Source organism: Ascaphus truei, chromosome 13 (assembly GCF_040206685.1).
Source record: "Ascaphus truei isolate aAscTru1 chromosome 13, aAscTru1.hap1, whole genome shotgun sequence".
NCBI classification, from domain to species: domain Eukaryota; kingdom Metazoa; phylum Chordata; class Amphibia; order Anura; family Ascaphidae; genus Ascaphus; species Ascaphus truei.
In genome coordinates this window covers 49,498,445-49,524,232 of record NC_134495.1, presented here as the reverse complement: position 1 = coordinate 49,524,232, position 25,788 = coordinate 49,498,445, and the positions used below count along the sequence as shown (strand labels likewise).

The following is a 25,788-nucleotide window of genomic DNA, read 5'->3' as shown; positions in this document are numbered from 1 at the left end:
AACAAATCAAAGTGCAGGCCACATGTAGAGATGGGCGATACTGTGAAATTTCCCGAGTCTTCCATTCAAAATCCGTTCCGCGGAGTAAAATCCATCGACTGCTTCTTACAGTTTCAATTCATGCAGATCAATCCATGCATCCCATGTGTCTAGGGACGAAGTTGTATCTACAGTAGGACTGAGAGACATCACTCAGTGACTCACTTAGAAAATCCTAAATGTTTGTTCAAATCACACTGGCTGACTCATGTTTAAAGTACAGCAAGGCCCCGCTTCTCGGTGATCCGCTGATACGGCGGCACCGAGAAGGGGGCCGCCATGTCTCCTCAGAGGCTGTTGCTGGCGATGCACAGAACGTAGCTTGCGCGTGCAGAACGTAGTTTGCGCGCGCTCAAGGAGGAAATTGCCGGGTTGCGCATGCGCACAAGGGGGAAATTGCCGGGTTGCGCATGCGCACAGCTGAAAATCGCCAGTTCTGCTTTCCGGCGATTTTCACTATATGGCGGGTCCTTAGAACAGAACCCGTCTTATGCCCGGGGCCCTGCTTTATTAGTTCCATAACACTTCCTACTGCTGGTCGGAGTCCAGCAGTTAATCTCATCCTCCCCATATCTTCACTCATGGACATTTTTAAATATTAGTTATCCACCACACACAGCTCTGCTGTCTGTGTCCAGGGTAATTACCATGTAAAAATAGAGGTGCTCAGGACTTTTTCAATCAACAGCTCCTCTTTGGGCTCTCAGTACATTTCCAATATTCTGTTTCTTTTACCTACAGGCCCAACAACAGCCACCTCCATCTCACTGTCATCCAGATATCCCACCGACAATAGTGAGCTGCACCCTAAGGCCTCGGGCATGGTGCTTCGGGCCGCGCTGATCCGCGCTCCTGCTCTTCCCCGTCTGCTCAAGCAGGAGCTTTTTTGCGTCCTAGCAGGCGAGGCAGTGAGCGCGCTTTAGGGGCGGAGCAGAGGCGTGGCGGGAGGCGGAGTGGAGGCGGGGCTAGTCCCTCGCTCCCATTGGCTGTTTTCTGTCACGTGACCGCTCCTCTGCTCCCCTCAGCGCCGAAATTCAAGCAAGCCTGTCTCCTGAAAATATCTGAGCCTCTGCACGCATGCGGAAGCGGCTGCTAAAGCCGCGCTGATGACAGATGCAGGGGGTAAGTGCATCTGCTCAGCACGGCTAAGCACGGCCTGCTGTACTATGTCCCAGGCCTAAGAGCACATCTCCTATTAATCACAAACCTTCAGGTACAAACTGAACAGTGTTTGTTATTATTACATTGAGTAAGGTCCCTGTTATCGATACTGCTGGTCTCTCTTGGTTGTGGTCACTTCTTATATTCTCTTGGGGGGAGAGGAAACTCACATCTCTCCTGTGACTTTCTCTGGTGGTAGCATCTGGATCTAATTACTAGTTAATATTATCTATTATGAGAGAAGTTGTATCTCAGGGTGAGATACATCTATTCAATACTAATATATCTCCTAGTAGTCTGGTCTTCTGGTGAGGGACTGCACTGCCCAGTACAAATACTCTCGCCTTTCTGATCACGTTTATCCCTGTGGTTCAGAGAATGGAAACATCATGTACCTGACCCCAATAAACAATATAAATAAATTATGTATCAGAGCAACGATTCACAAAAAATACCATTGTGGGATTAATGTAGCACTGTAACATCAGACAGGCTCTATTGATTAGAGAGTAACCAATGTGGGAAATCATTGTCGTTTTCCATTCAAAGTAGGAGTAAGTCATTAGACTCGTCATATCTTCTATTGCAGAGAGCAGATCTCGTCCTTAGGCCCATTCAGTAAACAACTTCCTTATGTGACCTCACCTCCTTGATGGGAGAGAAGCAGAGTTGTGATATTTTCAATGTTATTCAAATAATGTTTCTTTTATTTTGCAGACCCTACAGAAGCTCCCACCATCTCACTGACCTCCACAAAGATACTATTCCAGACATCTAAAGGTAGCATAATACGATTCCTACCTCTAGGATCTGCATTCTAGCAGCTCACTATTACGCCCAATTTATTATGCGAGTGTTAGGAATAGTGCCACCTTCCTATTATTTAATAAGTGAGTGTGTGTCTCATGCATGGGATTCCTGGAAGTGAGGAGGGAGAATCAGAACCATTGTGACTTCCATAAATCCCATGTGGAAGGTACCCCATTTTTAAACAAGAGTCAGGTTAGTGGAGATAATGGGATTTAATCATCATTATCTTAGTTTTAAAGCCAATTAAAAATAAAAATGCTCAGCTTCCCCATGAATTGAGGGGGAATGGAACATTCTACAGAGCTGTTTTGACAATATTAGGAGGTAGGTGCCATGTTTCTATGTGAACAACCTCAACAATTATAGTGCTTTATTTGTGAACATTCTGTGCATGAAGCGCCTCTAAGGGAAAGATAATAGAGCCTCAGAACTATGATGGATGGGGAGTTCTTACTTGTTATACTCACAACCCTGATTTATAATTGTACAGATTGCTCACTCTAATTTGTAGATTGTTCCTCTCATGAGTGGTTTCCATCAGGTGAGGATGTGATCTTTGGTGTTATTACAATTGTAAGTGAAGCTGATGGTAGCAGCAGTGAAGAAGGATAGTGATGGCTATATACTCTTCTGTCCCTCCATACATCTCAGCCCTAATTTCTCACTATATACCTGTCCGGCTCTTACATTCTGCTCAAGGATGTCTTCTGTCTACCCCTTTTGTATCTAAATCCCTCTCCCACCTAAAACCTCTCACTCACTGCCCCACACCTCTGCAATATCCTTCCCCTCAATATCCAACTGGCACCCTCTCTCGTCAACTTTAAAACCTATCTAAATAAAACACCTCTTTAACAGCTCTGTAGCTGATACTATACATCTCATACTTCGACCTTGACCCCTGCAGACGCACTTACCAGAACACCCTCCTGTCTCTGTAAGTTCTCCCTACTTACCATTTAGATTATAAGCTCTGCGGGGCAGGAAAACCTTTTCCTTTTGTTACTTTTATGTCTGAAGCGCTTATTCCCATTATGTGTTAGATTATCATGTCCCATGTATTACTGCTGTGAAGAGCTGTGTACCTGGATGGCGCTATATAAATAAAGATATACATACATCCGTGATGATGATGATGATGATGATGATGATGATGATGATGATGATGATGATAAGCAGTTGAGTGCTACATCCTGTGTAAAGCCCCCTCTCTCTTCTCCACACCCTCATACTGCCCTCTCAGCCAGGAGAAACTCTTCCTCTATAGGAAGAGCTGACCAAACTCAAGCGTTTCCTCCATAACTTATCCCTTTAATGTATTTATACCTGTTAGATTGTTAAGATGTCTTTGAAATGACTTCAATGTGATTCAATTAATTTGTATCCACCCCAACCCTAAACACCACTACCACCACCCATAGCACCACCTGAGACTTACATGCAAACATATACCAAATGGGGCCAGCCACTAATATCATGGATCGGTGACATGTCTGACATAAGGCTTATAATGTCACAATATGGTACCATGTGTCATTCACCCTATCAGTAACAAGTATGATAGAATACACTGCAGTGGTTCTCAGCTCCAGTCCTCAAGACCCCTCAACAGTTCAGGGTTTGACGATATCCTAGTGTAACAGGGACATATCCCTCTTTAATTAAAGCTGCCTCTAGTGGTCAGCAGAGAGCTGATTAGTTGCAGCTAGTCTATTAACCAGCTCCACCTGGGTAATCAGAGGAGGGTACAAAAACCCTGCTGGAGACAGCCCAGGAGAGACTCCTTAGCATAGACACACTGTGCTGACAGAGGGGATGAAGTTTTGAGCACAAATCTGTGCTGATAACAAGACCTCTTTTCCTACACACAGAGGACCCAGGAACCTACCAGAGGCTGGCCCTCAATAGACACCCACTTAGACTCAGAGACTGCCACAAAGAGCCCCTGCATACAGGTACCATTTGAGACTTTGGGGTGATAGGTGGGTAAGCCCCCCCCCCCTCCAGCCTTGCAGATAGGGACTGAGGAAGTAAGTTATCCCTTACACAGGGATAGGTGTTTGTTTTTTTTGTATATAGGTTTTGCCTTAAACTACAGTACTGTTTAAAGTGACAGGCTAAATAAAAGCCATGTTTAACCCCAAATCGGTCTCCCTGAGTATACTTCTGCACAGATCTTACACCCAGCTTCAGCACAGGTGGCTCAATCAGTGGCTCAGTCTTTGACTGACAAAGACTGAGCCACTGATTGAGCCACCTGTGCTGAAGCTGGGATATTCTTAAAACCTGTTGGGGGGTGTTGAGGACTGGCGTTGAGAACCAGGGCCGCCAACAGGGGGGGTCTGCCGGGGTTCGTGTCCTGGGCCTGCTGGCTGGGGGGGGAGGGAGCCCAGCCGGTGCTGCAGATTTCCTCTGGCCAGGCCCTGCTGCCGGTCGTGGCCGGACCCCTGCTCTCAGCTGCCTATAAGCCTGTTCCTTTCTCCTCCCACACCGCCGAGCTTCCACTGCCGGCATGTGATGGGTCCTATGACGTCAGCGCACGGCGCGCCGGAAGCTCGGTCAAGCTTACTTCCAGCGTGCTGACGTCAGAAAGCCCCGTCACGCGCCGGCATTGGATGCTCGGCGGCGTGGAGCAGAGAAAGGAAGAGGCTTATAGGCAGCTGAGAGCCGGGGCCAGGCCGCGACAGATAGCAGGGCCTGGCCAGAGGTCGGGGGAAATCTGCAGCGCCAGCCGGCTGTGCCCCCCGGGCAGCAGATCCCTGCAAACACCGGGCCTGGCCTGACCCAAGGTAATTCTGTATTTTTATATGTATTGGGGGGCTTGGGGTATTTTATTATGTATTGGGGGTCTTGGGGGTATTTTTATATGTATTGGGGGGGCTTGGGGAATTTTTATATGGGGTTGGGGTATTTTTTATATGTATTAGGCAGGGTTGTTTTATTATTTGATGTGTGTATGTATGTATGTATATAGGTTTATATAAAGTCATGTGAAAAAGAAAGTACAGCCTCTTTGAATTCCATGGTTTTACATATCAGGACATAATAACAATCATCAGTTCCTTAGCAGGTCTAAAAATTAGGTAAATTCAACCTCAGATGAACAAAAACACATGACATATTACACCGTGTCATGATTTATTTAACAAAAATAAAGCCAAAATGGAAAAGTTATGTGTGAAAATCTAAGTAAACCATTACTGCTTCCATAGGAATTAAGTGTAAGGAATCCGCACCTCAGTTTGCTGTTTGCCTTGTCTTGCAGACCTGTGCAGTCCTGGAACACTTCCCCTGATATTTACTGCAGCCTGGATTCACTCACTAAAGCAATACTGCCACACGCCCCTTCTGCTATTGGTTCACTGACCTTTAAGTACTGCTTTCCCACCATGCTCCCTGCCGAGCATAGTCCTTTCTGGATGTCACTAACTGTTCTGCCACAAGCCCCTGGCTTGTTATCCTGGTTTCCTGAGAGCGGCTGCTATTGTCATGCAGCGGTCTGTTCCTGTTTCCTGTGCTGAAGCTGAGTACTCTCCTTGTTGACCTCAGCTCCTTGTTTCCTGAGACCGGCTGCTATTGTCACGCAGCGGTCTGTTCCTGTCTCCTGTGCTGAAGCTGAGTACTCTCCTTGTTGACTTCAGCTCCTTGTTTCCTGAGACCGGCTGCTATTGTCACGCAGCGGTCTGTTCCTGTCTCCTGTGCTGAAGTGGAGGTTTCCCCAGTGTTTTCTTCAGCTTCCTGGTTCCTGGGGCCTGCTGCTCATTCTCTATTGCAGAGGCCGTGTCGTGGTTCCTGCGCTGAAGCGGAGGATTCCCCAGCCCGCTCAGGACTCTTGCGCTGAAGCACTGGTTTACCAGTGCAGCTAGGCGGTGTGCTACTCTGGTCTGCCTATCCTTTCCTGAGACCAGTACCATGGGCCATGGTCGCCGCACGCGCAGAGGCCACTCCCGCGCTCCTAAGCTGAAGCGGGGTACTCCTGACTACCTGTTGCCGAACTCCTGCTTGAACAATGTTAACAGTTTTGATCAAAGGCGATCAGAAAGGTTCCCCCTCTATTGAGCACTCAATCCTGGAAAGTCTAAAGTGGACTGAAAATCGCCCTGTAGTCATTACTACAAAAAAACTGGTAAGTTGCCCAGTATCACCGCGGAAATCAAAAATAATAAAATTTTATTCATTCTACATAGAAAATGTTAAAAACACATATACATTGTTAAAATCCCCGTGCTGTGTGGCTAATGAGTAAGTAGTCCTTATATAGAGCAATAGTAATTGTATGCCTCTATATTCTCATATGACATCCAATAATCATCTACTAATGTAGTATGGCTACGTGCATATAGGTATTGATAATATATACAACGCCTATCAAATTAGGCTAGTGTGATCTGAAAATATGCTATTGCATAAGTGGTTATTCACATAAACCTAGGTGGCAGAGTACATATCAGAATAACAGGTCAAGATCTCTCATGTTATACCTCTATCAGAGAGTACTTCAATGCAATGCTGTTGCAAAATCAATTGTTGGATTGAAGCTAGATTATCACTCCATTATATCATACAGGTGTTTGAATTGCAGCTATGAGTTAAATGCAAAATGAGGTATTTCTTATCTTTGCAGCTAACAGCGATATAATAGACTGCTACAATGATAACCAATTGCTTCTTGCATATGTAGGGAGTACCCCAGTACCAACGCATGTACAGTAATGTGACCACAATAGCCGATAGGGCCAACCATAAGCCACTATCCTAGAGACACAACCAAAATTACATGGAAGAATCCCTCACAAATAGAGATGTATGTTGGTACAAATCAGTAACCAACACTGCCACAGTATACAAGCCTGCTCGTAGCCGAAACCGATAGGATGTCGCCACTTGGAGTGACGTCACGAAAGTGACGCCCTACGTTCCCGACGCAACGTTTCACGTGTTCACCACGTTTCTTCAGGGGAGGAGGGATAAGAACATGTCCCCGTCGGTGAATGTTTTATACTCACAGAGGAGTATCTGGTTGGGCTCACTGCCTATGATAGGTGGAGTCTTAACCAATTAGCTACACGCATGTCCTAGGGCGTGGATACTAACATGTGTCCATAACTCATTGTTTTGCTTTTTAGGACTAATCGACATTGTCCATACAATTGTATGTGAAGGCAAGCTAAGTGGGACTAAAGGGGAGGGTTGTTAGTATGGAGCATTGTGTAAGGGTATGTATTGGCTAACTCCTGATTCAGATGGTAATAAATTTATCCAAACAAATATGTGTGTTGTCTGATTGTTATGCTAAAACCTGTCCTGTTTGTTGATATCGGGTCCCATACATACTGGGATGGTTGCACGATTCCATATGTCGGGTTGTTATTACTAACATTCTAAAGTTATATAATATTAGATAAATTAAATGCTAACTGGCATAGTGCATTCAAATGTGTGAACGGGCAAGCAATGTGCGACTGAAGGGGAAGGTTGTTAGTGTGGAGCATTAGCTAAGGTAAGTATTAGTTGACTCCTGGTTCAGATTGTAATAAATATTTTAACAGCACATATGTATGTTATCTGATTATTATGCTAAAACCTGTCCTGTTTATTGGTGTCATGTCTCAAAAATGCTGAGATGGTTGCGAGATTATAAATACAGGGTTATTGTTATTCTCAATCTAAGGTTACATAATATTCAAATAATTAAATGCTATATATATATATAATGTGCTTATATCATTAATAGGTGCATCTCCTAAAAACCTCTGCGACTACCTTTTAGGTGATAATTTTATATGCTGGGAACATGCATTGTTGTGCTGGGTGATGGCATATGTGGTTAATAATATTAGTGATACACTGGCGACACACTTTATTCGAGCTCGGCTAGTCCCACGAATTCGGATATACCCGGGTGTATTGAGGTTTGTGACTGTTTTCTGCCCGAGTGCATTGCGTTATTTTCCAGGCAGGGATTGAAGCATTTTATTCCCTCTGGCTGCAATACTGCACAGTATATATATATATATATATACTGCATTACAATTCATGAATTTATGCCATCTGGTAGACACGCGAAGCATTGCAGCCTATTAAATCCTAATCATTATCATTTAACAGATCAGCCGCCGTCAGCCAGGCATGAACCCAGGCTGGGAAGGCAAACGCAACGGGGCTTGTCAGAGGTGAGGAGCGGCGCATTCCAGGTATCTGCCAGGTACATACTGGGTATTTGCTCGAATAAAGTGTGTCGGTGCAGTACGTGAATGAACTAAATCAAATCCCCTATTAGAGTGTCATTTCTAATAAAACATAGGTGAGGGGTGTAGGATTGTGACTATAGTATAATATTAAGTCCTGCCTCTAGCGGACAATGCAGGTCATAATTAAATGAAACCTTAAATTATAATGTGATATGTGTAATATACAGGTTTAGGAATGAATGTATTGACTGACCAATAGTAAAATACAATACAATTCCAACAAACCATATATTAAAATATTTATCAATAATTACTTCGTTGGTTTAACCATAAATAAGTACTGTACTGTTTTGGGTGATTGAGGCTTCTATAATATATCAATCAGAGACATTCAACTTATATACGGAGACCTGAACAGTACTGGTCAAAATGTTACTATACAAAAATACGATAGTGTCTAGGTGTAAATGATTAGTATGTAAAAAATTACTTTTATAGGCCAAAATTGTTCACATAGACCATTAAGTTATGCAAATGTCAAATTTGTGAGGGATGTACTGTAGGAATGTGACTCAATTATAAAAGTCTAGCGGACAATGCAGGTCATAGTTAATAGAGAATATTTATTTATGGTGTAATATGTGTAATGTACAGGTTTAGGAGTGGATGTACTGACTAGCCAATAGTATGACAAATTAACCAAGTATGGCTGCTGAAAATATCTAAGGAGTGATGTATAGCTAAATTAAATGAAAGGAGAGTAGATAAACCCTTCATTTAGGCCATTGGGGGCTAGTGTATTTAGTTGAAATATCCAACGGCATTCCTGTTGTAGGAGCCGTTGGTCCCAATTTCCTCCTCTTTTGTCTCTGGGAATGAATTCAATCCCACAAAAGGACATAGTCTTAGGGTCCCCATTGTGCTGTTCTAGAATGTGTCTCGCAACTGGGGTATCAGTCGCATTGCGTACACTCCCTATGTGCTCCAATACCCTTGTTTTAAGTGGTCTGTGGGTTTTACCCACATACATCTTGCCACATATGCAGGACATTAGATATATTGTTCCACAGGAGAGGCAGTTGATGAAGTCTTTAATTTTAAATGTGGTACTCTGGGTTGAATCCATAAATTGTTTTGTGACATGCATAAACGGACAGGCTTTGCACCTTGCACATGGGTAGGATCCACATGGTTTGGTGCCTAACCATGTTTTGCTCTGGTGACTATCTAGATGACTGTGAACCAGTCTGTCTTTGATGTTTTTGTTACGTCTGTATCCTGTTTTAGGTGTATCTCTCAGGATTTTGCGTAAGTCAGGGTCCTCCAGCAAAATGTCCCAATGTTTTTGGAGGATATGTTTGGTTTGTTTAGATTGGTTGTTAAATGTTGAAATAAACCTGATAATCTCATCTTTTTCCACTGCCGTTTTTGGAGACAGCAGTTCTGTCCTTGAGGACATTAAGGCCCTGTGGTAGGCTCTCTTGATAAGCTTGTTGCTATATCCTCTATTTTGAAACCTCTTGGACATATCTGCTGCCTGTCTGATAAATTCTTCAGTTGTGGAACAGTTCCGTCGCAATCTTAAGAACTGTCCAATAGGAATATTGGAGATAACATGTTCAGGATGATGGCTGTTTGCTCTTAAGAGGCTGTTCGTTGCAGTAGGTTTCCTAAAGATACTTGTCTCAATCCCATTGGTCTCTGTTCTAAATATATTTATATCCAGAAATTCAATTTTGTCTTTGTTCAGTTGTACCGTTAGTTTTAAATTATGGTTGTTTGTGTTCAAACTTTCAATGAAGTTGTATAGGAGTGTCTCCGTACCATTCCAAATCAGGAAAATATCGTCAATGTATCTGACCCACAAAATCACATGCTCAGTGTATGACTCATTGTCCTCCATGAAGACCACTGTTTGCTCCCACCAGCCTAGGTATAAATTGGCGTAGGTGGGAGCGCATGTGGTCCCCATGGCGGTACCCTGTATTTGATCATACAGTGTATTGTTGAACATGAAGAAGTTGTGGGTCAGTACATAGTCCAAAAGTTTTAAGATTAGGTTGTTATGAAGTATGCAGTCTGTACTCCTAGCTTTCAAGAAATGAGCTGTTGCTTCCATTCCAGTCATATGTGGAATGCTGGAGTACAGTCCTTCCACATCTAAACCCACCATAATAGAGTCATGGTCCAGGTAAATACCTTCCAGTTTACGTAATATGTCTGTAGTGTCTTTTACGTATGATGGTAAAGTTTCGACATATGGACGTAAGATTTTATCTAGATATACACTAGTGTTAGATGTAATATTCCCGATCCCGGACACTATGGGTCTCCCCGGTGGAGGTCTTTTCTCTTTGTGTATCTTTGGTAAGTGGTAAAATGTAGCGGTTCTAGGTGTTTTGATTAGCATAAACTCATATTCACTCTTTGAGATAAGTTTTTCCTCTAGACCTAAGTCCAGTATGGTCTTTAGTTCTTTCAAATAAGAGGATGAGGGGTCTGAACGTAGGATGGAATAACATTGTGAATCTGAAAGAAGGCGCTTGGATTCTCTTATATAGTCCTCCTCATTCAAGATGACATTGTTAAACCATCAGACAAAGGGGGGACAATGAGTCATACACTGAGCATGTGATTTTGTGGGTCAGATACATTGACGATATTTTCCTGATTTGGAATGGTACGGAGACACTCCTATACAACTTCATTGAAAGTTTGAACACAAACAACCATAATTTAAAACTAACGGTACAACTGAACAAAGACAAAATTGAATTTCTGGATATAAATATATTTAGAACAGAGACCAATGGGATTGAGACAAGTATCTTTAGGAAACCTACTGCAACGAACAGCCTCTTAAGAGCAAACAGCCATCATCCTGAACATGTTATCTCCAATATTCCTATTGGACAGTTCTTAAGATTGCGACGGAACTGTTCCACAACTGAAGAATTTATCAGACAGGCAGCAGATATGTCCAAGAGGTTTCAAAATAGAGGATATACTGCTGCGGCACAGTTTATTCGAGCATTTGCCCGTTCTGTGCCGCAGTAGTAGCCTGGCGCGCGCCCGAGAGTGACGGGCGCGCGCCGAAGCAGCGGAAGAGCGCCCTCCGATCGGGGCGCTCTCCCTACCGCTGCCGGGTCCGCCGGGTCCCCCGGAACCCCCTGCCGCTGTCCCGCGATCGCGGGACACCAGGGCTCCCTCGGGGAGCCCCTGGACGCGCGTGCAGGGGGCGCACGCTCCCGAAGACGCGTGACCGCGCGTCTATGACGCGCGGCACGCCGAGGGGCGGCCACTAGCAAGCCGGGAAATCTCCCGGCTTGCGGATCTGGCCGCAGTGTAATAAACTGTGTCGCCAGTGTAGCAACAAGCTTATCAAGAGAGCCTACCACAGGGCCTTAATGTCCTCAAGGACAGAACTGCTGTCTCCAAAAACGGCAGTGGAAAAAGATGAGATTATCAGGTTTATTTCAACATTTAACAACCAATCTAAACAAACCAAACATATCCTCCAAAAACATTGGGACATTTTGCTGGAGGACCCTGACTTACGCAAAATCCTGAGAGATACACCTAAAACAGGATACAGACGTAACAAAAACATCAAAGACAGACTGGTTCACAGTCATCTAGATAGTCACCAGAGCAAAACATGGTTAGGCACCAAACCATGTGGATCCTACCCATGTGTAAGGTGCAAAGCCTGTCCGTTTATGCATGTCACAAAACAATTTATGGATTCAACCCAGAGTACCACATTTAAAATTAAAGACTTCATCAACTGCCTCTCCTGTGGAACAATATATCTAATGTCCTGCATATGTGGCAAGATGTATGTGGGTAAAACCCACAGACCACTTAAAACAAGGGTATTGGAGCACATAGGGAGTGTACGCAATGCGACTGATACCCCAGTTGCGAGACACATTCTAGAACAGCACAATGGGGACCCTAAGGCTATGTCCTTTTGTGGGATTGAATTCATTCCCAGAGACAAAAGAGGAGGAAATTGGGACCAACGGCTCCTACAACAGGAATGCCGTTGGATATTTCAACTAAATACACTAGCCCCCAATGGCCTAAATGAAGGGTTTATCTACTCTCCTTTCATTTAATTTAGCTATACATCACTCTTTAGATATTTTCAGCAGCCATACTTGGTTAATTTGTCATACTATTGGCTAGTCAGTACATCCACTCCTAAACCTGTACATTACACATATTACATCATAAATAAATATTCTCTATTAACTATGACCTGCATTGTCCGCTAGGGGCAGGACTTTTATAATTGAGTCACATTCCTACATCCCTCACAAATTTGACATTTGCATAACTTAATGGTCTATGTGAACAATTTTGGCCTATAAAAGTAATTTTTTACATACTAATCATTTACACCTAGACACTATCGTATTTTTGTATAGTAACATTTTGACCAGTACTGTTCAGGTCTCCGTATATAAGTTGAATGTCTCTGATTGATATATTATAGAAGCCTCAATCACCCAAAACAGTACAGTACTTATTTATGGTTAAACCAACGAAGTAATTATTGATAAATATTTTAATATATGGTTTGTTGGAATTGTATTGTATTTTACTATTGGTCAGTCAATACATTCATTCCTAAACCTGTATATTACACATATCACATTATAATTTAAGGTTTCATTTAATTATGACCTGCATTGTCCGCTAGGGGCAGGACTTAATATTATACTATAGTCACAATCCTACACCCCTCACCTATGTTTTATTAGAAATGACACTCTAATAGGGGATTTGATTTAGTTCATTGACGTACTGTATCACTAATATTATTAACCACATATGCAATCACCCAGCACAACAATGCATGTTCCCAGCATATAAAATTATCACCTAAAAGGTAGTCACAGAGGTTTTTAGGAGATGCACCTATTAATGATATAAGCACATTATATATATATATATATAGCATTTAATTATTTGAATATTATGTAACCTTAGATTGAGAATAACAATAACCCTGTATTTATAATCTCGCAACCATCTCAGCATTTTTGAGACATGACACCAATAAACAGGACAGGTTTTAGCATAATAATCAGACAACATACATATGTGCTGTTAAAATATTTATTACAATCTGAACCAGGAGTCAACTAATACTTACCTTAGCTAATGCTCCACACTAACAACCTTCCCCTTCAGTCGCACATTGCTTGCCCGTTCACACATTTGAATGCACTATGCCGGTTAGCATTTAATTTATCTAATATTATATAACTTTAGAATGTTAGTAATAACAACCCGACATATGGAATCGTGCAACCATCCCAGTATGTATGGGACCCGATATCAACAAACAGGACAGGTTTTAGCATAACAATCAGACAACACACATATTTGTTTGGATAAATTTATTACCATCTGAATCAGGAGTTAGCCAATACATACCCTTACACAATGCTCCATACTAACAACCCTCCCCTTTAGTCCCACTTAGCTTGCCTTCACATACAATTGTATGGACAATGTCGATTAGTCCTAAAAAGCAAAACAATGAGTTATGGACACATGTTAGTATCCACGCCCTAGGACATGCGTGTAGCTAATTGGTTAAGACTCCACCTATCATAGGCAGTGAGCCCAACCAGATACTCCTCTGTGAGTATAAAACATTCACCGACGGGGACATGTTCTTATCCCTCCTCCCCTGAAGAAATGTGGTGAACACGTGAAACGTTGCGTCGGGAACGTAGGGCGTCACTCCAAGTGGCGACATCCTATCGGTTTCGGCTACGAGCAGGCTTGTATACTGTGGCAGTGTTGGTTACTGATTTGTACCAACATACATCTCTATTTGTGAGGGATTCCTCCATGTAATTTTGGTTGTGTCTCTAGGATAGTGGCTTATGGTTGGCCCTATCGGCTATTGTGGTCACATTACTGTACATGCGGTGGTACTGGGGTACTCCCTACATATGCAAGAAGCAATTGGTTATCATTGTAGCAGTCTATTATATCGCTGTTAGCTGCAAAGATAAGAAATACCTCATTTTGCATTTAACTCATAGCTGCAATTCAAACACCTGTATGATATAATGGAGTGATAATCTAGCTTCAATCCAACAATTGATTTTGCAACAGCATTGCATTGAAGTACTCTCTGATAGAGGTATAACATGAGAGATCTTGACCTGTTATTCTGATATGTACTCTGCCACCTAGGTTTATGTGAATAACCACTTATGCAATAGCATATTTTCAGATCACACTAGCCTAATTTGATAGGCGTTGTATATATTATCAATACCTATATGCACGTAGCCATACTACATTAGTAGATGATTATTGGATGTCACATGAGAATATAGAGGCATACAATTACTATTGCTCTATATAAGGACTACTTACTCATTAGCCACACAGCACGGGGATTTTAACAATGTATATGTGTTTTTAACATTTTCTATATAGAATTAATAAAATTTTATTATTTTTGATTTCCGCGGTGATACTGGGCAACTTACCAGTTTTTTGTAGTAATGACTACAGGGCGATTTTCAGTCCACTTTAGACTTTCCAGGATTGAGTGCTCAATAGAGGGGGAACCTTTCTGATCGCCTTTGATCAAAACTGTTAATACTATAACCATATCCTCCAGAGCACCTCTCACTTTACACAATTCTCTTGTTATACATGGTGATGCGGTCCCACTAATCTATGCTTTGAACAATGTTAACCCTGATGTCTCCGATCCTGACCCTGGCTTGTCCACTGGCGATGCTGTCTTCTCCAGTCCTGATCCTGCTACGTACGACTACGAACTGCGCAATCCGGATCCGCCTGCGCGGTCTAAGGTCGGTGCTTTTACAACCCCACCTCAGCCACGCGGTCCGACCCAGGTTTGTGGCGAGCACAATCGTGACATTAAGATGCTAATCAAATGCTCTTGATTAATTGATCATCAGCAAGTGTGACCACCTCTAAAAAAGCTGAAGTTTTAGCAGTTTGCTGGTCTGGAGCATACAGGTTTGTTGTTAACACAATGCCAAGGAGGAAAGACATCAGCAATGATCTTAGAGAAGCAATTGTTGCTGCCCATCAATCTGGGAAGGGTTATAAGGCCATTTCCAAACAATTTAAAGTCCATCATTCTGCAGTGAGAAAGATTATTCAAAAGTGGAAAACATTCAAGACAGTTGCCAGTATTCCCAGGAGTGGACATCCCAGCAAATTCACCCCAAGGTCACACTGTGCAATGCTCAGAGAAATTGCAAAATACCCAAGAGATACATCTCAGACTCTAGTCATATCAAACAATGTAGAAGTAATAACAAATATTCAAGTCCTGGAACATTTGGGTAACAGTGATCATAACATGGTCTCATTTGAAATAAATTATCAAAAAACAGATTACTTGGGTTCAACAAAGACTTTAAACTTTAGAAAGGCAGATTTTAATAAGCTGAGGTCTAATCTAGTAGTAATACAATGGGATGATGTTTTTGCAGGGAAAAGTGTAGAAGATAAATGGGCAGTCTTTAAAACATTGTTAGAAAAACACACTTATCAGTGTATACCCTTGGGTAATAAGTATAAAAGAATTAAGTCAAAACCAATGTGGCTAAATAAACAGGTAGGGGAGGAAATGGACAAGAGGAAGGCGTTTAGATTCTTTAAGTCAGAAGGGACAGAGACATCGTATCAGAATTATAAGGAAAGTAACAAAAATTGCAAAAGGGCAATCAAATTAGCAAAAATGGATAATGAAAAAAGGATTGCAATAGAAAGTAAGGTCAACCCTAAAAAGTTCTTTAAGTACCTTAATAACAAAAAAATGAGAAAAGAAAATATAGGACCCTTTCAGTGTGAGATGGGTAGGCAGATTATTGGAGATAAGGAAAAAGCAGAGGTATTAAACAAATTCTTTGCCTCTTTGTTTACCAGGGAAGAATCAGGTTCAATAGTAGTGCCACAGGAGGAAGCCACAACCTCCATATTAATGACCAATTGGTTAACTGAGGAAGAAGTTCATAAGCGACTTGAAAAAATTAAAGTAAATAAGGCACCTGGCCCCGATGGCATACATCCAAGAGTTCTCAAGGAGTTTAGCTCAGTAATAGCAAAACCATTATATTTAATATTCAAGGACTCCATTTCCACAAGCTCAGTACCATAAGATTGGCGTAAAGCAGATGTGGTGCCTATATTTAAAAAGGGAGCTAGATCACACCCAGGGAATAACAGACCTGTAAGCCTGACTTCAATAGTAGGGAAACTACTTGAAGGTTTAATACGGGGTAATATTCAGGAATACCTAATGGAAAACAAAATTATTAGTAATAGTCAGCATGGATTTATGAAGGATAGATCTTGCCAAACTAACCTTATTTGTTTCTTTGAGGAGGTAAGTAGGAATTTAGACCAGGGTAATGCAGTTGATGTGGTCTACTTAGATTTTGCAAAGGCTTTTGATACGGTTTCACACAAGAGGTTGGTGTACAAAATAAAGAAAATTGGACTCAGTAATAATATATGCACCTGGATTGAAAACTGGTTAAAGGACAGACAACAGAGGGTTGTCATAAATAGAACTTTTTCAGGTTGGGCTAAAGTCGTGAGTGGAGTACCTCAAGGATCGGTACTGGGACCCCTGCTTTTTAACTTGTTTATTAATGACCTTGAGGTTGGGATCGAGAGCAAAGTCTCCATCTTTGCTGATGATACTAAATTGTGTAAGGTAATAGAATCAGAGCAGGATGAAATTTCTCTTCAGAAGGACTTGGAGAGACTGGAAACGTGGGCAGGTAAATGGCAAATGAGGTTTAATACAGATAAATGTAAGGTTATGCATTTGGGATGCAAGAATAAAAAGGCGACTTACAAATTAAATGGAGATATATTGGGGGAATCCTTGATGGAGAAGGATTTAGGAGTGCTTGTAGACAGCAGGCTTAGCAATAGTGCCCAATGTCATGCAGTAGCTGCAAAGGCAAACAAGATCTTATCTTGCATCAAACGGGCAATGGATGGAAGGGAAGTAGACATAATTATGCCCCTTTACAAAGCATTAGTAAGACCACACCTTGAATATGGAGTACAATTTTGGGCACCAATCCTAAGAAAAGACATTATGGAACTAGAGAGAGTGCAGAGAAGAGCCACCAAATTAATAAAGGGGATGGACATTCTAACTTATGAGGAGAGGCTAGCTATATTGGATTTATTTACATAAGAAAAGAGGCGTCTAAGAGGGGATATGATAACTATATACAAATATATTCAGGGACAATACAAGGAGCTTTCAAAAGAACTATTCATCCCACGGGCAGTACAAAGGACACGGGGCCATCCCTTAAGGTTGGAGGAAAGGAAATTTCACCAGCAACAAAGGAAAGGGTTCTTTACAGTAAGGGCAGTTAAAATGTGGAATTCATTACCCATGGAGACTGTGATGGCAGATACAATAGATTTGTTCAAAAAAAGGTTGGACATCTTTTTAGATGGGAAAGGTATACAGGGATATACCAAATAAGTATACATGGGAAGGATGTTGATCCAGGGATTAATCCGATTGCCAATTCTTGGAGTCAGGAAGGAATTAATTTTTCCCCTTAATGGGGTTTTTTGTTTGCCTTCCTCTGGATCAATAAGTAAGTATAGATATAGAATAAAGTATCTGTTGTCTGAATTTAGCATAGGTTGCACTTGATGGACGTACGTCTTTTTTCAACCTCATCTACTATGTAACTATGTAACTATGTACAGGCCTCGGTTAGCATGTTAAATGTTAAAGTTCATGACAGTACAATTAGAAAAAGACTGAAAAAGTATGGTTTGTTTGGAAGGGTTGCCAGGAGAAAGCCTCTTCTCTCTAAAAAGAACATGGCAGCACGGCTTAGGTTTGCAAAGTTGCATCTGTACAAACCACAAGACTTCTGGAACAATGTCCTTTGGACAGACGAGACCAAAGTGGAGATATTTGGCCATAATGCACAGCTCCACGTTTGGCGAAAACCAAACAGAGCATATCAGCACAAACACCTCATACCAACTGTCAAGCACGGTGGTGGAGGGGTGATGATTTGGGCTTGTTTTGCAGCCACAGGACCTGGAAACCTTGCAGTCATTGAGTCAACCATGAACTCCTCTGCATACCAAAGTATTCTAGAGTCAAATGTGAGGCTATATGTCCGACAGCTAAAACTTGGCCGAAATTGGGTCATGCAACAGGACAATGATCCCAAGCACACCAGCAAATCTACAACAGAATGGCTGAAAAAGAAAAGAATCAAGGTGTTGCAATGGCCCAGTCAAAGTCTAGAAATCAACCCGATTGAAATGCTGTGGCTGAACCTTAAGAGAGCTGTGCATAAACAAATGCCCACAAACCTCAATGAACTGAAGCAACGTTGTAAAGAAGAGTGGGCCAAAATTCCTCCACAATGATGTACATACAGAAAACGATTACTTCAAGTTATTGCTGCTAAATGTGGTTCTACAACCTATTGAATCATAAGGTATACTTAGTTTTTCACACATGGATTCTCCATTTTGGCTTTATTTTTGTTAAATAAATCATGACACGGTGTAATATGTTATGTGTTGTTCATCTGAGGTTGTATTTACCTAATTTTAAGACCTGCTAAGGAACAGTTGATTGTTATTATGTCCTGATATGTAAAACCATATAATTCAAAGAGGGTGTACTTTCTTTTTCACATGACTGTGTGTATATATATATATATGCGTGTGTGGACAATCACATTAATTTCACTGATGTGCTTCATGGTATAATATCCTCTCTTGCTCTCCTTTGGTTAGAAGGCTATGCATATTTATTCATCATTTGTTTACATGCAAGTTCTACGTATTGTGGTATTCCCATATGCACTTATGGTTCATATGACATAGTCTGGCTCTGCCCTCTAGTTATGTCAGTACATTCCATCATGATCCCCACCATTCCCCCACACTCCCCCACACCTATATGCCCCTGGTTTTATTATGTTTCACTTATGTATGGCACTACCTGCTTTACTTCTTTAAAAACCCTCTCCCTGCTGCCCCTGACATATCAATCAGAGCTCAGACCCATTGGTAACCATGACAATGGATGCAATACACAGCTGGGTGATTAGCAGTATGGAGGTATCTTATGTAAGCTTAATCAACACATGACATCAGAGCTGCAGGTTTCTTGTGTTATTTTAATTGAGTGATGGTGATTGGTTAATTGACTTTCAGTGTTTGATATATATGTCCCTGGTTTTATTATGTTTCACTTATGTATGGCACAACCTGCCTTAATTCTTTAGATATCCTCTCCCTATTGCCCCTGCCATATCAATCAGAGCTCACACCCATTGATAACCATGACAATGGATGAATACACAGCTGGGTGATTAGCAGTATGGAGGTATCTTATGTAAGCTTAATCAACACATGACATCAGAGCTGCAGGTTTCTTGTGTTAATTTAATTGGGTGATGGTGATTGGTTAATTGACTTTCAGTGTTTGATGTATAAATATGTGGTGAACTGTGTCATTCTCCCTTTGTATCCCCCTGAGGAAGGTCCCATTCTGTAGGACCGAAACGTTGGGTTTCTGGATGTATTTTTGCTTTCACTAATACACTTTGATTTTCAACATTGAGTGCTGTCTCTTGTTTACCAATCCTTGGAACGGTAACGTATAACTATATATATATATATATATATATATATATATACAGTGTTCGACAAATCACCAAAAAATCTAGTCCCGCCCCCAACCCTAGTCCCGCCTCCAACCCCGCTTTAAAATAAAATATATAAATAAAATACATTTAATAAATTCCTTGTCAGAACAACATTCGTTTTTGACATAAATGTATTTATTGTATTACATTATACTACAATTAGTCCTTGTTACGTGTGTGTGTGTAGTGTGTAGTGTGTAGTGTGTAGTGTGTAGTGTGTAGTGTGTAGTGTGTTGTGTGTGTGTAAATGTCGGATCTAGAAATAAAAGCCAGGTGTGAATGACTAGTTTCCTGAACCCCTTAACCAGTGCCTGGACGTCACCGCTTCACAATATCTAAAGCAGCAATCACGCCTGGGATCTTACCTGATCCGCAGTCCCTCAATGTCCAGGTACCCACATTCCCGTAATGTTATACATTGGAGGGGAGGTGTTCCCTACCTGTCTTCTGGGTTAAGGGGGAATCCGATGTCTTCCGTGTGAAGCTTGAGTCATATCTGGAAGAAAGCAGTATAGGTTATTTTTGTAGTATAGGGCAGTTAAGATATATAAGGGTAAATAAGATATCCAGATCCAGAGAGTGTGGGAGAGAGAGAGTGTGTGGGAGAGAGAGAGAGAGTGTGGGAGAGAGAGAGAGAGAGTGTGGGAGAGAGAGAGAGAGAGTGTGGGAGAGAGAGAGAGAGTGTGGGAGAGAGAGAGAGAGTGTGGGAGAGAGAGAGAGTGTGGGAGAGAGAGAGAGAGAGAGTGTGGGAGAGAGAGAGAGAGAGAGTGTGGGGGAGAGAGAGAGAGAGAGAGAGAGTGTGGGAGAGAGAGAGAGAGAGTGTGGGAGAGAGAGAGAGAGTGTGGGAGAGAGAGAGAGTGTGGGAGAGAGAGAGAGAGAGAGTGTGGGAGAGAGAGAGAGAGAGAGTGTGGGAGAGAGAGAGAGAGAGAGAGAGAGAGAGAGAGTGTGGGAGAGAGAGAGAGAGAGAGAGAGTGGGAGAGAGAGAGAGAGAGAGAGTGTGGGAGAGAGAGAGAGAGAGTGTGGGAGAGAGAGAGAGAGAGAGAGTGTGGGAGAGAGAGAGAGTGTGGGAGAGAGAGAGAGTGTGGGAGAGAGAGAGAGAGAGTGGGAGAGAGAGAGAGAGTGTGGGAGAGAGAGAGAGAGAGTGTGGGAGAGAGAGAGTGTGGGAGAGAGAGTGTGGGAGAGAGAGAGTGTGGGAGAGAGAGAGAGAGAGTGTGGGAGAGAGAGAGAGAGTGTGGGAGAGAGAGAGTGTGGGAGAGAGAGAGAGTGTGGGAGAGAGAGAGAGAGTGTGGGAGAGAGAGAGAGAGTGTGGGAGAGAGAGAGAGAGTGTGGGAGAGAGAGAGAGTGTGGGAGAGAGAGAGAGTGTGGGAGAGAGAGAGAGTGTGGGAGAGAGAGAGAGAGTGTGGGAGAGAGAGAGAGTGTGGGAGAGAGAGAGAGTGTGGGAGAGAGAGAGAGTGTGGGAGAGAGAGAGAGTGTGGGAGAGAGAGTGTGAGTGTGGAGGGACACAGAGGGGAGAGACACAGAGGGGAGAGACACAGAGGGGAGAGAGGGTGGGTGACACACACAGAGAGAGAAGGGGTGGGTGACTGACTGGGTGGGTGACTGGGTGGGGGGTGACTGACTGGGTGACTGACTGACTGGGTGACTGACTGACTGACTGGGTGACTGACTGACTGACTGGGTGACTGACTGACTGACTGGGTGACTGACTGGGTGGGTGACTGACTGACTGGGTGGGTGACTGACTGACTGGGTGGGTGACTGACTGACTGGGTGGGTGACTGACTGACTGGGTGGGTGACTGACTGACTGGGTGGGTGGGTGACTGACTGACTGACTGACTGGGTGGGTGGGTGACTGACTGACTGACTGGGTGGGTGGGTGACTGACTGACTGGGTGACTGACTGACTGGGTGGGTGACTGACTGACTGGGTGGGTGACTGACTGACTGACTGACTGGGTGGGTGACTGACTGACTGGGTGACTGACTGACTGGGTGGGTGACTGACTGGGTGGGTGACTGACTGACTGGGTGACTGACTGACTGGGTGGGTGACTGACTGACTGGGTGGGTGACTGACTGACTGGGTGGGTGACTGACTGACTGGGTGGGTGACTGACTGACTGGTTTGACTGGGTGGGTGACTGGGTGGGTGACTGACTGGGTGACTGACTGGGTGGGTGACTGACTGGGTGGGTGACTGACTGACTGACTGGGTGACTGACTGACTGGGTGGGTGACTGACTGACTGGGTGGGTGACTGACTGACTGGGTGGGTGACTGACTGACTGGGTGGGTGACTGACTGACTGGGTGGGTGACTGACTGACTGGGTGGGTGACTGACTGACTGACTGGGTGGGTGACTGACTGAATGACTGGGTGGGTGACTGACTGACTGGGTGGGTGACTGACTGACTGGGTGGGTGACTGACTGACTGGGTGGGTGACTGACTGACTGACTGGGTGGGTGACTGACTGACTGGGTGGGTGACTGACTGACTGACTGGGTGGGTGACTGACTGATTGACTGGGTGGGTGGGTGACCGACTGACTGGGTGACTGACTGACTGACTGGGTGGGTGACTGACTGACTGACTGACTGGGTGACTGACTGGGTGGGTGACTGACTGACTGGGTGGGTGACTGACTGACTGGGTGGGTGACTGGGTGGGTGACTGGGTGGGTGGGTGGGTGACTGGGTGGGTGGGTGACTGGGTGGGTGGGTGACTGGGTGGGCGGGTGGGTGACCTTGACTGGGTGGGTGGGTGGTTGACTGGGTGGGTGGGTGGGTGACTGGGTTGGGTGGGTGGGTGACTGGGTTGGGTGGGTGACTGACTGGGTTGGGTGGGTGACTGACTGGGTTGGGTGGGTGACTGACTGGGTGGGTGACTGACTGACTGGGTGACTGACTGGGTGGGTGACTGACTGGGTGACTGACTGGGTGGGTGACTGACTGGGTGGGTGACTGACTGGGTGGGTAGGTGACTGGGTGGGTAGGTGACTGACTGACTGGGTGGGTAGGTGCCTGACTGGGTGGGTGACTGACTGACTGGGTGGGTGACTGACTGACTGGGTGGGTGACTGACTGGTTTGACTGGGTGGGTGACTGACTGGGTGGGTGACTGACTGGGTGACTGACTGACTGGGTGACTGACTGGGTGGGTGACTGACTGGGTGGGTGACTGACTGACTGGGTGGGTGACTGACTGACTGGGTGGGTGACTGACTGGGTGGGTGACTGGGTGGGTGGGTGACTGACTGGGTGGGTGACTGACTGACTGGGTGGGTGACTGACTGACTGGGTGGGTGACTGACTGACTGGGTGGGTGACTGACTGACTGGGTGGGTGACTGACTGACTGGGTGGGTGACTGACTGACTGGGTGGGTGACTGACTGACTGGGTGGGTGACTGACTGACTGGGTGGGTGACTGACTGACTGACTGGGTGGGTGACTGACTGGGTGGGTGACAGACTGACTGACTGGGTGGGTGACTGACTGACTGGGTGGGTGACTGACTGACTGACTGACTGGGTGGGTGACTGACTGACTGACAGGGTGGGTGGGTGGGTGACTGACTGACTGTGTGGGTGGGTGGGTGACTGGGTGGGTGGGTGACCTTGACTGGGTGGGTGACTGACTGACTGGGTGGGTGACTGACTGACTGACTGACTGACTGGGTGGGTGACTGACTGACTGGGTGGGTGACTGACTGACTGACTGGGTGGGTGACTGACTGACTGGGTGGGTGGGTGGGTGACTGACTGGGTGGGTGACTGACTGGGTGGGTGACTGACTGGGTGGGTGACTGACTGGGTGGGTGACTGACTGGGTGGGTGACTGACTGGGTGGGTAGGTGACTGGGTGGGTAGGTGACTGGGTGGGTAGGTGACTGGGTGGGTGACTGACTGGGTGGGTGACTGACTGACTGGGTGGGTGACTGACTGACTGGGTGGGTGACTGACTGACTGGGTGGGTGACTGACTGACTGAGTGGGTGACTGACTGACTGACTGGGTGGGTGACTGACTGACTGGGTGGGTGACTGACTGACTGGGTGGGTGACTGACTGACTGGGTGGGTGACTGACTGACTGACTGGGTGGGTGGGTGGGTGACTGGGTGGGTGACTGGGTGGGTGGGTGGGTGACTGACTGGGTGGGTGGGTGGGTGACTGACTGGGTGACTGACTGGGTGGGTGGGTGACTGACTGACTGGGTGGGTGGGTGACTGACTGACTGGGTGGGTGGGTGACTGACTGGGTGGGTGACTGACTGACTGGGTGGGTGACTGGGTGGGTGACTGACTGACTGACTGGGTGGGTGACTGACTGACTGACTGGGTGGGTGACTGACTGACTGGGTGGGTGACTGACTGACTGACTGGGTGGGTGACTGACTGACTGGCTGGGTGACTGACTACTTGTGGTCTCTCTCTCTCCCCCCCCCTACAAACACACACACACACACTCTCTCTCTCCCCCTACACTCTCTACACACACACACACACACACACACACACACACACACACACACACACACACACACACACACACACACACACACACACACACTCTCTCTCTCCCCCCCTGAGTGTGAGTGGTGCTTTAAATGTTGGTGGTCTGATGACATCACTCACCCCGTATCTCCGGAGCAGATCGCTTGGGCTGATGCTTCTCCTCGGGGTTCCCCTGAGCCGGTCTCAGCTCAAACAGGCACCTCTCCCTCCCTCACGGAGCAGTGTCGGCCATCTTGCTCCCGACGGGGGACGGGGAGTAGGGGGAAGCACCAAGACTCGGCTCTCCAGCCTCGGGAGAGGGCCAGCGCACGGGAGGGGGCAGCGCACGGGAGCGAGCCAGCACGGGAGGGGGCAGCACGGGAGCGAGCCAGCACGGGAGGGGGCAGCGCACGGGAGCGAACCAGCACGGGAGGGGGCAGCACGGGAGCGAGCCAGCACGGGAGGGGGCAGCACGGGAGCGAGCCAGCACGGGAGGGGGCAGCGCACGGGAGCGAGCCAGCACGGGAGGGGGCAGCACGGGAGCGAGCCAGCACGGGAGGGGGCAGCACGGGAGCGAGCCAGCACGGGAGGGGGCAGCACGGGAGCGAGCCAGCACGGGAGGGGGCAGCGCACGGGAGCGAGCCAGCACGGGAGGGGGCAGCACGGGAGCGAGCCAGCACGGGAGGGGGCCAGCACGGGCGGGGGCAGCACACGGGAGGGGGCAGGACGGGAGCGAGCCAGCATGGGAGGGGGCAGCGCACGGGAGGGGGCAGAACGGGAGCGAGCCAGCAAGGGAGGGGGCAGCACGGGCACGAGCCAGCACGGGAGGGGGCAGCACGTGAGCGAGCCAGCACGGGAGGGGGCAGCACGGGAGGGGGCAGCACGGGAGCGAGCCAGCACGGGAGGGGGCAGGACGGGAGCGAGCCAGCACGGGAGGGGGCAGCACGTGAGCGAGCCAGCACGGGAGCGAGTCAGCACGGGAGGGGGCAGCACGGGAGCGGGGCAGCACGGGAGGGGCCAGCACGGGAGGGGGCAGCATGGGAGACGGGGCAGCACGGGAGGGGGCTGCGCACGGGAGCGAGCCAGCACGGGAGGGGGCAGCGCACGGGAGGGGCCAGCACGGGAGGGGCAGCACGGGAGCGAGTCAGCACGGGAGGGGGCAGCGCACGGGAGGGGCCAGCACGGGAGGGGGCAGCACGGGAGCGAGTCAGCACGGGAGGGGGCAGCACGGGAGGGGGCAGCACGGGAGGCGAGCCAGCACGGGAGGGGGCTGCGCACGGGAGCGGGGCAGCACGGGAGGGGGCTGCGCACGGGAGCGAGCCAGCACGGGAGGGGGCAGCACGGGAGCGAGCCA

The 25,788-nt window shown here is 46.0% G+C and overlaps 1 protein-coding gene and 1 long non-coding RNA gene across 3 annotated transcripts in view; one reads left to right on the top strand and one right to left on the bottom strand.

Annotated features, from left to right (window-relative positions):
- On the bottom strand, positions 1-24,741 carry LOC142465181 (uncharacterized). The gene is made up of 3 exons (XR_012787811.1): positions 24,576-24,741; positions 20,380-20,435; positions 1-178 (listed from the first exon to the last, which is right to left on the bottom strand). It is a non-coding gene; the product is annotated as an uncharacterized LOC142465181 (long non-coding RNA).
- LOC142465180 (uncharacterized) overlaps positions 1-25,788 on the top strand; it is a 57,879-nt gene that overhangs the window by 13,330 nt on the left and 18,761 nt on the right. For both annotated transcript variants that reach the window (XM_075569150.1, XM_075569149.1), the window contains exon 4: positions 1,918-1,980. In XM_075569150.1, coding sequence (XP_075425265.1) covers positions 1,918-1,980 — 63 coding nt within the window. The remainder of the gene's footprint in view (positions 1-1,917; positions 1,981-25,788) is intronic.